At 32.6% G+C, this 14,333-nt stretch overlaps 1 protein-coding gene across 1 annotated transcript; it reads right to left on the reverse strand.

Moving 5' to 3' along the window:
- Positions 1 to 1,431: 1,431 nt before the first annotated feature.
- On the reverse strand, positions 1,432 to 9,291 carry LOC143064290 (neuronal acetylcholine receptor subunit alpha-2-like). Its single transcript, XM_076237028.1, has 7 exons — positions 9,208 to 9,291; positions 7,256 to 7,410; positions 5,985 to 6,029; positions 4,698 to 4,807; positions 3,188 to 3,418; positions 2,361 to 2,677; positions 1,432 to 1,863 (listed from the first exon to the last, which is right to left on the reverse strand). The coding sequence occupies exons 1-7, from the start codon at positions 9,263 to 9,265 to the stop codon at positions 1,511 to 1,513; spliced, it is 1,269 nt and encodes a 422-aa protein (XP_076093143.1). The 5' UTR covers positions 9,266 to 9,291; the 3' UTR covers positions 1,432 to 1,510.
- Between the last annotated feature and the right edge of the window lie 5,042 nt (positions 9,292 to 14,333).

Raw genomic sequence — 14,333 nt, forward strand, 5'->3', positions numbered from 1 at the left:
TCCATAGCCATGGTATTCAGCCGGGTTTAAGGACATCCGTTGTTTGACCTGCTAGTCAAATGAGATTTGTTAAAATATACTTTTGAAATTTTTGGTCTTTTCTCCATCAAGAAATTTGTTTTGCATGAACATATAAAAATTGCGATTTTTATCCAACGCAATCATAGGTTTCAACAATTAAGACTTGTTGATATATAATGTCGACAACTTAACCTTCCATATATATTCCGATTAAAAAGTGTTTGAAAATTTGTCCTTCTTGTCATTATATGAAGATTAATACTATAGACAGTCTTTGTTCTTTTACGTTTCTTTTTTTGTTGATAGTATTCAAGGAAAATATATCAGAATATGAATGATCCAGCTATCTTAAAAAAATCAACTAGCTTTTTTATTCTTTGAGTACATGTCCACTGAACAATTGGGAAATACGTTTAATAAAATTAACGGTACCAATTTTCTTGCACTACTGTTGATCAAATATTTAGTCGTCTTTTCATTTCTTCACTTTCTTGCTTAGATTTAAAGTTGTCATATGGATTCCTCACTTCTTCAGACCCACATGGTCACTTCTAGGAGCACTTTAAAATGTCGAGTCACCAATTTTATCAGTGTCTTTGCAATTATATTTTCCTTCAATATTTGTCTGTTTGAACCTTGATTTAAGAAATCTGAAGTGACATCGATTTAATTACCCACAAATCGTAGAACAACAACGTCCATAATAACAGTATTTGGCACAACTTTTTGGAATTTAGATCCTCAATGCTCTACAACTTTGTACTTGTTTGGCTTTATAAATATTTTGATATGAGCGTCACTGATGAGTCTTATGTAGACGAAAAGCGCGTCTGGCGTTCTAAATTATAATCCTGGTATCTTTGATAACTATACAACAGATACAGTTAAGTCTGCCTCATATCTTGGTTGAAAACAAAACTTTGCGACAAACGAGATGATTTCAGCTTTCCAATTGTGAACTTTCCATTTGTTTGTAGCAACATTCTAGCAGCGCCTGCATACGGAGTATACATCTTCCAATTGATACGATATTCCCTCGCTTTATTTACCGGATTGTAATAACATGAGCAACACGACTGGTGTCAGATGTGGAGCAGGATCTGCATACCCTTCCGGAGCAACTGAGATCACCCCCAGTTTTTGGTGGGGTTCGTGTTGCTCAGTCTATAGTTTTCTAAGTTGTTTCTTGTGTACTATTATTTGTCTGTTTGTCTTTTTTCATTATTTAGCCATGGCATTGTCAGTCTATTTAGATTTATGAGTTTGACTGTTCCTTTGGTATCTTTTGCCCCTCTATAAGGCTCTATAAAGCTTTATTACTATTTAATCATCACATATTTACTCGAGAAATGTCATGATATTTATACCTAAGTTTTGTGAATGAAATGTGTCTGTTGATGCTGTATAATGCTAATGACGTTTAGTACGTTACAAAATGATTACAAAATATGGCATAACCTATATTAAAAATAATACAACAAATGTAACTTTATGTGTATCCACCAATCAACAAAACTAACGCAAAGGTTATTGTCAGCAGAGATGTCAAGACTAGCAATAACACGAAGAAGAACCAATCAATGATAGCAGACACGTCTTTCCAACAGAGCAGAGCATCATTGTCGTCATAGCTGAAGGATTTACTATCGTCTCCTTTATTATTAGACACGGAATTTTTACAACAACCTCTCCAACAAGAAATAGGAACACAACAGCCTCGAATTAATTTGTAAACCCATTTCGGAACTGGCACGGCATCATCTCGGAAGTTGATCCGGATTACAAGTACTGTTGCAAAAACACAGAAGACACCAAGAACAAGCGTCATGGCTAAATATACAGCTGAAACAAAAATTAAAAAACATGTATCATCATGATGGTTATAAGTTAAATGGTTTCCTTTTTAAGTGTAGCAACTAGAATTATTTTAGTTTCCACTTTTTTAAACCTTTAATTGTACTGCTTACATTTATTTTAAAGAGAGATCCCTCTTTCATGAAGTTGACGGTTTCTCTCGACTGATTAGTTCGAAAGACTTTTTAGTATCCTTCGCTTCATCGTGGCGTTGTCAGTTTATTTTCGATCTATGAATTTGACTTTCTCCCCTCTTTTCTTGACTATTCTGAGTTTTTTTTATAGCATTATCAATTTGAAATAAAATAAAATGCTGTTATAAGCAAACGAAAGAAATTTCAAGGATTGATTGAATACATTATGTAAAATTATCTGATGTTTATAACTTTTATATGATAGACATATCTATCCAAAGATTTCAGATCAAAGCATTCTTTGAAATCTGGATCTTTTTGATTTTAAACATTATTTAGCATTTCACTTACAGAGATATGATATATGTACTGCGGATGCAGGCATACTGTCTGTCACCAACGTTAAAAGGACAGCCAAAGCCAGCAGTACAGTGATTGAAAACCCTATCTTTTCTCCTGAATCAACAGGGAGAACAAACACAAGGATCTGTAAAAAGGCTACAAGTAGTACTGGGAGGATGACTCCAGTCACATAATACGGAGGTTTTCGTCGTAATGTGATAACAAACTCTAGAACAGGATACGTCTTTACTGATCCAGAGGCTTTAGTCTCTGTTAGATCTTTAGCTTTAACTTCCGACCCTGTCACAGCCCACTCGCCGTTCTCTCTGAAAATAAAAGTAAGAACGGGCAATGACTTCAAAACGGAAAAAAATAAACCTCGTTAATTATAGGGCATTTTTTCAATAATGTTGAATTAACAAATGTTTTACACCATTTAAATTGTTCCTTATTCTTCAAAAGCAAATATATGAATAAAAGGTGATGCAGGGTATACGTCAATTAGACAGCAACCAAACAGCACAAAAATACCAAATAGTTCTAGAAATTATATATGGTATTTGTCAATAGGCAGGTGTCTGAAACACAATCATTTAACCTAACAGACTACAAAGATCTGTCTCCAACAACATTTGTTTTAAATGACAAAGCATTTATATGCGACAAAAGAGAACTGATAGATAGTATACAGACTTGGGATAAGCACATTTAAAGTACTTAAAATAAAGAATCTAGAGCCGCATGTTTTCACTCTATCATAACGTTTGAAACTAAGTTAGAACAGCATAGGTTTTCAGTAATAACATTTAATAATAGGATCGGAGGAAAATGCTTACTGAAGGTCTTCAGTTTTTATTTCTTCATAAAGTGCCTCCAGCGTTAAATCGTCTTTAGTATAGCCCCAGCTGGTCAATTCGATGCTACATGATTGTTTGTCAAAGGGATAAAAGGTTACGTCTACCTCACAATGCGTCTGGAAAATTAAGGGTAGTTCCCATTCGACAACACCCGTGTTCTCAACTTTGAACTGTAGGTATGCGTCGTTTAATATTTTCACATCTTGCTTCCTGTATTAAGGAAACATTTATTATTTGAACATTAACATTCAAAATATAAATATAAATAATGTAATTCTAAAACTAATATATACATTTTTTTTCAAATTAAGATGGGCAACAAAAAACACCTTTCAGTTTTAGTAAAATTACTGAAGTACGACCGAGCATAGGTAAAATAACAAATATCGTTAAACCAAATGAAATAAACTTTTCGCTAAAAGTGTATATAAATTGATATTTTATAAAATGAACATCGCATCAACTATTAATCTGTTTTATCGATAAAATATTGCAAAAGTAATACAAGCTCGTTGATTCAACTGGGCATTATTTTTTCCTTATTCATAACTAATTATCTAAATATATTAAACAGAAAAAAAGAGAAAAAATATCTTTTTTTAAAACGATGAAAACTGATATGTCATGTCATTGAGCTAACAGTTTAGCCGAAAATATGATATTCTTTTCCCATGCAATGCCTTATTTACTAAAAATAAAAAAAAATAAAAGATATCAGCATGCTTATTTGTTTATCGTTTTACAGATAGAGCAAATTTTTTTATAGATAATGTTGCATTTGTTTAGTACAAAAACATACTAACACTGAAGTAAAACACTTGAAAGCCAATAAATATCAGAACAAAAAACTCAGAATAACAGTTTGTACAAACATCCTTGAATAGTTTAGTGCACTTAAAGCATGCAAAGAAGTTCATCGCAAAAATAACAAAGCAGACATCCTAAGACCATAACATAGGTATCAAAATATGTTTGACAAAAAAAATATAAGCAAACTTTGAAAATTCTATGTTACATACGTTGAATGCAATATTACGTTTAAGATACTCAAGGATAAAAGGAAATACACTGAACAACCTTAATCTTTTCAATTTAGCTTTGCCTAAGGGGCGTCACAAGTATATCTTATTTACGTGTTGTTTGTTGTTTTCTTTAGTTGTGTAGTTATACATGTCTTTTTTTTTCTTGCTTTCAATTTAACTCTTAGACTAAACGCACTTGTCAATTTACTTAGTCTTTAGTTTTCAATGTTGTGTCTTGTGTATTATTATTTGAATGCTTGCCTTTTTTGATTTTTTAGCCATGACGTTGTCAGTTTATATTCGATCTATGAGTTTGACTGTCCCTCTAGTATCTTTCGTACCTCTTTTACAAAAGAAGAATATTGGGTTTGGTGTGATTTGTGCGGTGCATGTACTGATTTTGTGTCATGTATCATGGATACCCCATATCCTTTATTTTTTTATTACACGTATATTTATATAATTACGAGTTGTCAATAAAGAGTTCCGGTTTCCATATTTCGGTATCCAGGGCGTAGAAGTAATCAGCTGTTAATGTACCACCCACAGTCCAAGCCAATCTACTGTCTGTCCAATCCTTTCAAGATACAAATATATTCATTTTATATATACCTCAAACAGTGATAGAGAGCTTGTGGTATTATTTCAAGCTCAGTTTGTATCATCCACGTAGAATTAGTATTAAAGCATCATAATGAAAATATTCAAAGATAACAAACTCACACTTTAGAATGCTTAAAATAACGTAACTTATAAAAGAGAAGCGAAAGATACCAATGGAATTTTCAAACTTACAAGTCAATAACAAGCTGACAAAGACTTGGTTAAAAACGAATAAACGACCCAAAGACAAATAACAGTATACAAAAAAAAAAAAAAAAAAAAAAAAAAAAAAAAAAAAAAAAAAAAAAAAAAAAACACCCTAGAAATAAAGACCGAGCAAATAGTTATCAAAGATACCAGGATTATAATTAAGTACGCCAGACGCGCGTTTCATCTACATAAAACTCATCAGTGACGCTCATATCAAAATATTTATAAAGCCAAACAAGTTCACAGTTGAAGGGCATTGAGGATTCAAAATTCCTAAAAGTTGTGCCAAATACGGCTAAGGTAATCTATGCCTGGGATAAGAAAATCCTTAGTTTTCCGAAAAATTCAAAGTTTTGTAAACAGGAAATTTATAAAAATCACCAGATAATTGATATTCATGTCAACACCGAAGTGCTGACTACTGGGCTGATGATACCCTCGGGGACGAAATGTCCACCAGCAGTGGCATCGACCCAGTGGTGTAAAAAGTTATCAAAGGTACCAGGATTATAATTTAGAAAGCCAGACGCACGTTTCGTCTACATAAGATTCATCAGTGACGCTCATATCAAAATATTTATAAAGCCAAACAAGTACACAGTTGAAGAGGATTGCGGATCCAAAATTCCTAAAGCTTGTGCCATACGAACCCCACCTAAAACCGGAATTGATGGTATGATTTTAGGAGACCACTTTATATTTATTAGCATCAAAACTATTTTATTATGTTTTCGTGGTTTTGGACAAATTACTAGTACTCAAAATGATGTTGAATTTGAAAACTTGCGTTCTTAATCTAATTAAAATATAGATATTTGATTTTGTTATACTACGTTATACTCATATGTAGTATAACGTAGTTTAGCGAAATCGGACATCTATATTTTAATAATATTGTTGCTTTCTAAGCGGTACAAAGATATCAAGTGTGGTTTACTTACTACTGTCAACCATCCGGTCATTGTAAGCGTCATGGATTTAGTGTCCTACAAAATAAAAAAATTATTATGCTGTAGATTGAGTTATATATTGCGTTTGATTATTTGTTAAGATTATTATTGTAATATTTAGTTTTATTTCATATCAGTTGAGAATAAGATTCTCTTATTGGATAAAAAAAGGTCACATGACATTCATTATTCTTCAGTAATAAATTCCATCGGTCATTAACAAAACAAAACGGACCAGAAAACCAGTCGTTAACGGATTTTTACATGATAATGACCGGTTGGGCGTAGTTCCCGTCTGTTAATGACCGTTGGGTGTGGTTTCTCTGTTAATGACCGGTGGGCGTGGTTTCTCTGTTTAGAGAGATGTCCCTTTTATAAAACATTTTCCTGTTTTCAATATTATATTTAAGTTCTTGAATTGTATACCATATGTTTTGGTAAATTATAAAATTATGGATAACTTGATTGAGTATTCATATACAGAAAAATTGCACTAAAATTAATGGCAGTATTACTACGACTGGTCTTCATTCTTTGTAATAGAAATTGTACAACTACTCGAGTTTGCTTTGGACATTTTGAATTTATGAGAAATTTACAAAAAACATGGTTCCTCAATAATATAAACATAAAAGTTCTTGAATAACTGGTCACTATCGTGATATATGGACTGCCCGTAGGGTCATTGTACACTAAGTTTGCAAGATGGAGTATGACGATATACTAGAAGCGAATGTAATCCAATATCAATACTATAGTACCCTAACAATTTAAACTATTTTCTATTGCATAAATACAAAATTCTTTGCAGGAAATGTTTTACATTGGCAACTTTTAATGAGTTTATAGATATAGAATTACATGATAAAATAAGTTAATATTGGAAACAATGATAAATCATATTGGGGAAGTCGTATATTGTTTTAAGTTGTTGAAAAACAATGCGCCATCAAAGATTAATTATCTAGGTCGATATAACATCTCATTGACCAAAGGTTACAATTATTTCATTATTAATTAACAACTATTGTATGAACAATGTAAAATTGATGATTTCTTAAAAGTCTTTCTAGTTATATGCTGCAAGCCATGTGCGGTATGCTGTTTTTGATATACGAAAATCTAAACACAACAACATTGGTGTGCAAACAGAGTAAATGCAAGTATATGAGTGTGAAAAAGTTTTAACGAATCACAAATCCTTGAAAATATACGACTCAAAATGATATAACCTCGTACAAAGCTTTGTATAATATACCTACCAATGAATCGATCGATAACAGATTAAGTGCAGCTTTAACAGCTACTGTATCAGTTGGTCTGACCAGTCTGTCATATGTCGTCGAATCCAGCTTCTGCTTTCTCACTTCAAGCTCGCCTGCAGCCGTCCATTGTCCATTTGTAATATGTAGAAGTCCTTATAATAGAAATGAACTGAATTTTCATAATATCATGTTTTCTTCGTTTAATTTCTCGTTTAATTCAATGTTCTGTATAGTTAATCCTAGCTGTGCTTAATTAAAATTATGTGTGGAAAGTTTATCCCAAAATGAAGAATAAATGACTAATAAGTATTCATAATCAATCTTTAAAACATGCAACTTAAATCTGAATTTTCTGGGGTTTTTTTTCGAATTAAAAACATTTGAAGAGTTTTCGTTTATACCTGATAAAGTATACCTTATGGGTGACTATTTAAATTTATCAATTGGGATATGATTGTCCTTTGTTCGTAGAAGTTGTCATTTTTAATTGTTGTAACTAAACTATATGACAATCTAATTTAAGATGCCTTTATTTGATTGTTACCAATGTTCGAAGTATATATTTTAAAAGTGTCTGCATACGTAACCCAGTTTTAACAACAAGTTAAGCTTTAATTATTGTGATTGCTGTGATGTTTAACAAAATATGGACCCTAAACCCCTTAAAATATATGATAAATAATTATTTTTTCGGTTTTTGACGAAAAACGCTGCTAATTGACTGCTAGTCAACGAAGGTATCATGAGCTCAGAAGTTAGTATTTCGGTAAGGATAGTATTTATAATTACATATTTTTCTTAAATCCACCATTGATGAGTTTAGAAATCAATAAGATTTAACCAAAATCCTATGGTATAATGGTCAATCCCATGGGATTTTGCCCTGTCCCATGGGATATTGAAAATCCCATGTTTTTCAAATGAAATTGCAAAAATATTTAATTATAACAGCTGAGAAGCGATGAATTTATTGAATCCAATGTAATTCTGCACATTTTGGTTTTAAACATGACACTGTAGCTCTAAGGAGAGATGGCGGTGGATTTGCAAATTAAAAGTGTCCAGTGTTAGAAGTTAACGTTCCAATACCATCAGACATAGTTGATCTTAAATGTTTTAGCTATTGATTTTATGTCCCCTTTAATTGGGAATTGGGAACCTGAAATCATCACTTCGTACATTTTACGGACGCCATTACGAGTTGGTTGATCGTTATGGAATATCTGTTCTATAGATGATATCGGATATGTTCATTATGTCGTAACTACAATCCCGTTCCCTTTTCACGAATGTGACCTACCGAATTAGACTGTTTACCTTTATTTGTGACATTTTTACCTATTGTGTCTGTTTGTTTTGTTCACGCATCATTAAAACATTATTTAATTTGATACGACTGTCGTCCAAGTGAGAGGTTTAGCGCTATAAAACCAGGTTCAATCCACCATTTTCTACATTTGAAAATGCATGTATCAAGTCAGGAATATGACAGATCTTGTCCATTCGTTTTTGATGTGTTTTGTCATCTAATTTTGCCATGTGATTATGGACTTTCCGATTAGATTTTCCTCTGAGTTCAGTATTTTTGTGATTTTACTTTTTAAAGACATTGCTGCTAAATTAATCAAGTTTTCATACATCCTGTGCTTTCAATTGTTTATAATTGAGCGTTCCTGGTCATACCAACTTTATAAAGTGTTATTCTCATTACCCGTTTCTACTTTCACTCTTGTAACTTTTAATTATCCTCGTTCGTGTACTTTTCTCTTGTTTGCTTTGCTATCCCTCTTTCTTTCAATATTTTTCAACCCGTTATTAACATTTTTTTCATATTTCAAAACATTAACAATCAATTCAGTTTGTTTTATGATCTTTCTGTTTTCAATATCGGTATAGACATAATATAAATCACGGAAGTGAACTGTTTATGTACTGAAGAAAGCACTTACCAAAGAACATCAAAAGTAAATTCATAAAATCAATAACACTAATTTTGAATATACCCATCTTGTTTCTCCGTACAGATCAGATGTGTAGGATGAATTATTATATCTTAATAAATTGAATCGGTGGGCTTTAATTTGTTCTTATAATTATGTAGTATAGGTGTTTTCATTGTTTTAAATAAACCTAACACATTATGACAATACAGTTTAAGTTGTCTTCAGTCGATTGTAACAATTCTTTGCTGATTAAATTAATACCTATAGTGTCAATTAGACGAACATACATGTAGCTGATTACGTTAGATTACATATGAGAGCAGAACATACGTACAATCGGTATACGACTTACAACATTTGATCTAACACCAACATTAAATGTTCAAGTTACCGAATCATCTTAATATATCTCTATACCTTTGTAATTTGGTTTGTGAGAATAAAGATATATATATAATTTGTTTGAGATATATTGATGTTACTTGTCAATATATAGGTTAACATTCTTTATAAATATTACATATGAAAACAAAACCCAATCGAATAATGAAAGAGCGATAAGTATACAATTACAGGTGCGAACTAAAAAGCATAATGCAGAATTGCAAAAAAATCCATTTAATTGCATGCTTAAGACATTACTTCATTTACATATGAAACGACTAGCTCTCCTTTAAATAAACACTGGTGGTAAGCGGATGGTCGTAACTTAAAAGTTACGACCATCCGAAAATGGGAGACAACTTTGGAGGTCAGTTTTTCTTTTCCGATTTTCGGACACTAAAGCTCGATTTCAATCAAACCGCTTGTCTCATACATACTAATCGTCAGTGCTTTGATATTGAAATAAAATTTGATACATAAAATCATTTGAGTTTTTGTAAAATAGTCATTCAAAAATTCGATCATGATGTTCGTAACTAATAAAATATGAATGTTGCAGATGGTCGTAAATTAAATTTGTGATGGTCGTAACTTATTTTAAATAGTTCCGAATAAGGCAAGTCAAAATTTTTTAACGTGTCTTTTATCATATGAATATAGTTTATGATATGTTTATGTGGTGTTTTTTTTTTATTCATACTATGTATAAAAAAGCAATTTCGTCTACGGGACAAGAGAAAGTCATGTAAAGCGAGACTATGATTTAATTGTCACAGCGCAATCGTCTACACACTATTTCTTGCAGATATAGACTCTATATCTACAAGAAATAGTGTTTAAACGACGACATGGAAGCTTATTAGGACAGGAATGACGACGGCCAGGACTCATTAGGAGAAGTATTATTAAATTAAATATCTTATCTGTATATTTGATGTGATTGGTAGCACGTGTACAGCTGTTGTGTACATTTTATGGAAATGTTTATAGATTATCGTTGATCATCTCCAATAATAATCTGTTCATCACTATTTTACATCTGACGACGTTGTCAATTTCATGTCAATTTCATTAGAAACGCCACGTGCATCCTTAGTTTCTACCAATAATTTTCCATCTCATGCGAGTACACAGGCACTCATCTCAAATAAAATTCCTATATACCTTTTCTGAGACGAGTGCCTGTGTGCGAGTAGCATGATATGAAACATTATCACAAAAAAAATCAAATGAAAAATGCACAATATAGCGATAATGAGTATTATGTACACTTGTGTTGATTCAATGCTAAACATATTGAAATTTATAGAAAATGTATAACCTTCTCCCCTGTACCCTAATATTTGGCAATTATGTACCTGATATAAAAAGAATGATCGCATGCATTGTTAGCAATGATTTCCTTAATACATAATTAATAAATTTATATATTGGTTTGAATAAATAAAGAAAAGTGGTTAAAATTGAATCCCTGGATGGGTCTATTGTGACATTCCGACAACCCGAGGTAACTGTCCAAATCACGCCAATGTCCAAGGATAAATTGAAAGGTAAAAAAAACCCCGGACTTCTGGATCATAAAGCAAGGTAAAAAAGGACCCATACTTTTAGACTTCTGGTTCATAAATTTTAAACGCCCCTTTTATATCGATTAGACATTTTTTAACAAGTGTGGACAAAGATCAATGTCATTTATTCAAATAGTATCATTTCAAGCTCACGGTAAAAAGGGATTGCATAGTGTTTCCTTAATTTGTGAACTTTTATATTCTTAAAGTTTTATGTTGAATCGGAACATTGTTATAACTGATCAATAAAGTGTTACGGCAACTATCTTAATCATGTAATATACTATATGTGATACGTGTGGCAAAGTGTACGAATCTAGGCCCGGCTTCTTTTCTCATATAGCTATGAAACACACACACAGCCAAAATATGTGTGCAACATATGCAACTAAGGATTTCAATCAAAGACCTTGCTTAAGGCACAAAGGCTATGACATGTGGAGGGGTCAAGAGTTGTACCCCCTTCTGTTTCATCGTTAACAGGTCGATGTTTTTGTTATGGTTTGTTTGTTATGTTTTGTTATGTTGCCAGGGATCAACTTGTACACATGGTCATCATCAGTTTGGTTGGCCTTTTCATCATTGTTGATCTTGGTATTTGGAGATTTTTTTTAATGTAATGTGATTCTTGAGGATGTCAATGTAACATGTATGTCCGGTCTGCTTATATTCGCCAATATCTAGGAGAGATATTGAATTGCACAGATTGGTCCCATCTATCCCCAGTTGTGTCGTTTAAAATTTTTCGGCGTATCTAAAAAAAATATCAGGTTTGTTGTGCTTCTGTAAACGATGGTCTAGGATGTCATATGGGTTATCAGACATATAGGCACATACCAAATCGGAGCACATAAATGCCTCTGAAAGTGAAAGTGTACATATTGTTCTCTTATTTTAAGGATTATCTTCAACATCTAATTGGAAAAAAATAAGTTCTCAGAAAATCAATCTTCATTTCAGAATGTCTTGAAATTACCACTTCGACGACAAAGCTATGCGACTGTTTATGATTCCTAGATAAGATAATTAATCCACAAGAAATGGCATCATTAGTATGACTAGTTGAAGAAATTATTGGACCTAAAGTTTTTTTTTTTACTAAACCGGAATACATCAGAACTGCGAATGCTTTATTCATTCTTTAACTTAATTTATACATACTATAATCAAAGTGACAAATTATTAATATTGTTTTCAGTAAACCTTATATGACATCTGAGTTTTATTAACATGGTTATATGCACAGTACTTTTAAAATACTTTGTATAAAATCTGGTCTCAATACTCGAGTTACGATCATCTTTCAAAAGTTACGACCATCTTGTGTTAGTTACGACCATCATCCAAAACATTATAGTTGAAGTTACGACCATCACACATGTAAGTAACGATCATCATGCTCGAAGTTTTGAATGGCTATTTCACAAAAATTCAAATGATTTTATGTATCAAATTTCATTTAAGTATCAACTCGCTCACGATAAGTGTGTACGAGACAAGCAGTTTGGCTCAAATGAACCTTTTACTGTACGATAATCGGAAAAGAAAAACTGACCTCCAGAGTTGTCTCCCATTTTCGGACGGTCGTAACTTTAATTTACGACCATCCGCTTACCGCCAGTGAAAAACGGCAACAGTAGTATACCGCTGTTCAGATGTAAAAAATAGATTAAGAGAAAACAAATATGGGTTGCAAACTAAAACTGAGGGAAACACACCAACAATAAAAGGAAAATAACGAAACAACAGAAACATTGAAGTGCAACAAAAATAAACGATAATGCAACAAAGATAGAAACGAATTGTTAGATAACAACTGCCTGGTACCTTCGATAACTATTTACACCACTGGGTCGATGCCACTGCTGGTGGAAGTTTCGTCCCCGAGGGTATCACCAGCCCAGTAGTCAGATCTTTGGTGTTGACATGAATATCAATTATATGGCCATTTTTATAAATTTTCTGTTACAAAACTTTGACTTTTTCGAAAAACTAAAGATTTTCTTATCCCCAGGAATAGATTACCTTAGGCGTATTTTGTACAACTTTTTGGAATTTTGGCCCTCAATGCTCCTCAACTTTGTACTTGTTTGGCTTTAAAACTATTTTGATCTGAGCGTCACTGATGATTCTTATGTAGACGAAACGCACGTCTGGCGTATTAAATTATAATCCTGGTACCTTTGATAACTTTTAACACCACTGGGTCGATGCCATTTCTGGTGGACGTTTCGTCCCTGAGGGTATCACCAGCCCAGTTGTCAGCACTTCGGTGTTGACATGAATATCAATTAGATGGTCATTTTTATAAATTTTCTATTACATAACTTTGACCTTTTCGAAAAACTAAGGATTTTCTTATCCCAGGAATATATTACCGTAGCCGTATTTGGAACAACTTTTTGGAATTTTGGTCCTCAATGCTCTTCAACTTTGTACTTGTTTGGCTTTAAAACTATTTTGATCTGAGCGTCACTGATGATTCTTATGTAGACGAAACGCACGTCTGGCGTATTAAATTATAATCCTGGTACCTTTGATAACTTTCAACACCACTGGGTCGATGCCACTTCTGGTGGACGTTTCGTCCCTGAGGGTATCACCAGCCCAGTTGGCAGCACTTCGGTGTTGACATTAATATCAATTAGATGGTCATTTTTATAAATTTTCTGTTACATAACTTTGACCTTTTCGAAAAACTAAGGATTTTCTTATCCCAGGAATAGATAACCTTATCCGTATTTGGCACAACTTTTTGGAATTGTGGTCCTCAATGCTCTTCAACTTTGTACTTTATAACTTTTTTTTCATCATGAGCGTCACCGATGAGTCTTATGTAGACGAAATGCACGTCTGGCGTATTAAATAATAATCCTGGTACCTTTGATAACTTTTAACTTAGAACATTAAGGACTGTTTGAGATAAAGAACTTGACTTATGGCATTGCCACTTCCTTTAAGATCGTCTTTATTTTTCTTTTGGTCCTATATGACCATCTCAATTAGGTATACGTAGACAATAGCTATTTTATTATCCACTGTTAAATGTGTATATAAATAAGGAGCTGTACGAATGACTATCCTCAATATAGATTATAGGAAACAGATTTGAACATCTACATGGAACCGTTTTGTCTCCAATAATGAGTAATCGATATCGTAAAGTAAATTGTAAAATTG

This window comes from Mytilus galloprovincialis, chromosome 2 (genome assembly GCF_965363235.1).
Source record: "Mytilus galloprovincialis chromosome 2, xbMytGall1.hap1.1, whole genome shotgun sequence".
NCBI classification, from domain to species: domain Eukaryota; kingdom Metazoa; phylum Mollusca; class Bivalvia; order Mytilida; family Mytilidae; genus Mytilus; species Mytilus galloprovincialis.

What these genes read in the sequence shown, in the direction of transcription:
- LOC143064290 (XM_076237028.1), bottom strand. Translation starts at nt 9,265, where the DNA reads ATGGGTATATTCAAAATTAGTGTTATTGATTTTATGAATTTACTTTTG. An exon ending in TGTTATCGATCGATTCATTG is followed by an intron (nt 6,030 to 7,255) that starts GTAGGTATATTA and finishes TTTATTTTGTAG; the next exon opens with GACACTAAATCCATGACGCT. An exon ending in TGACCGGATGGTTGACAGTA is followed by an intron (nt 4,808 to 5,984) that starts GTAAGTAAACCA and finishes GTATCTTGAAAG; the next exon opens with GATTGGACAGACAGTAGATT.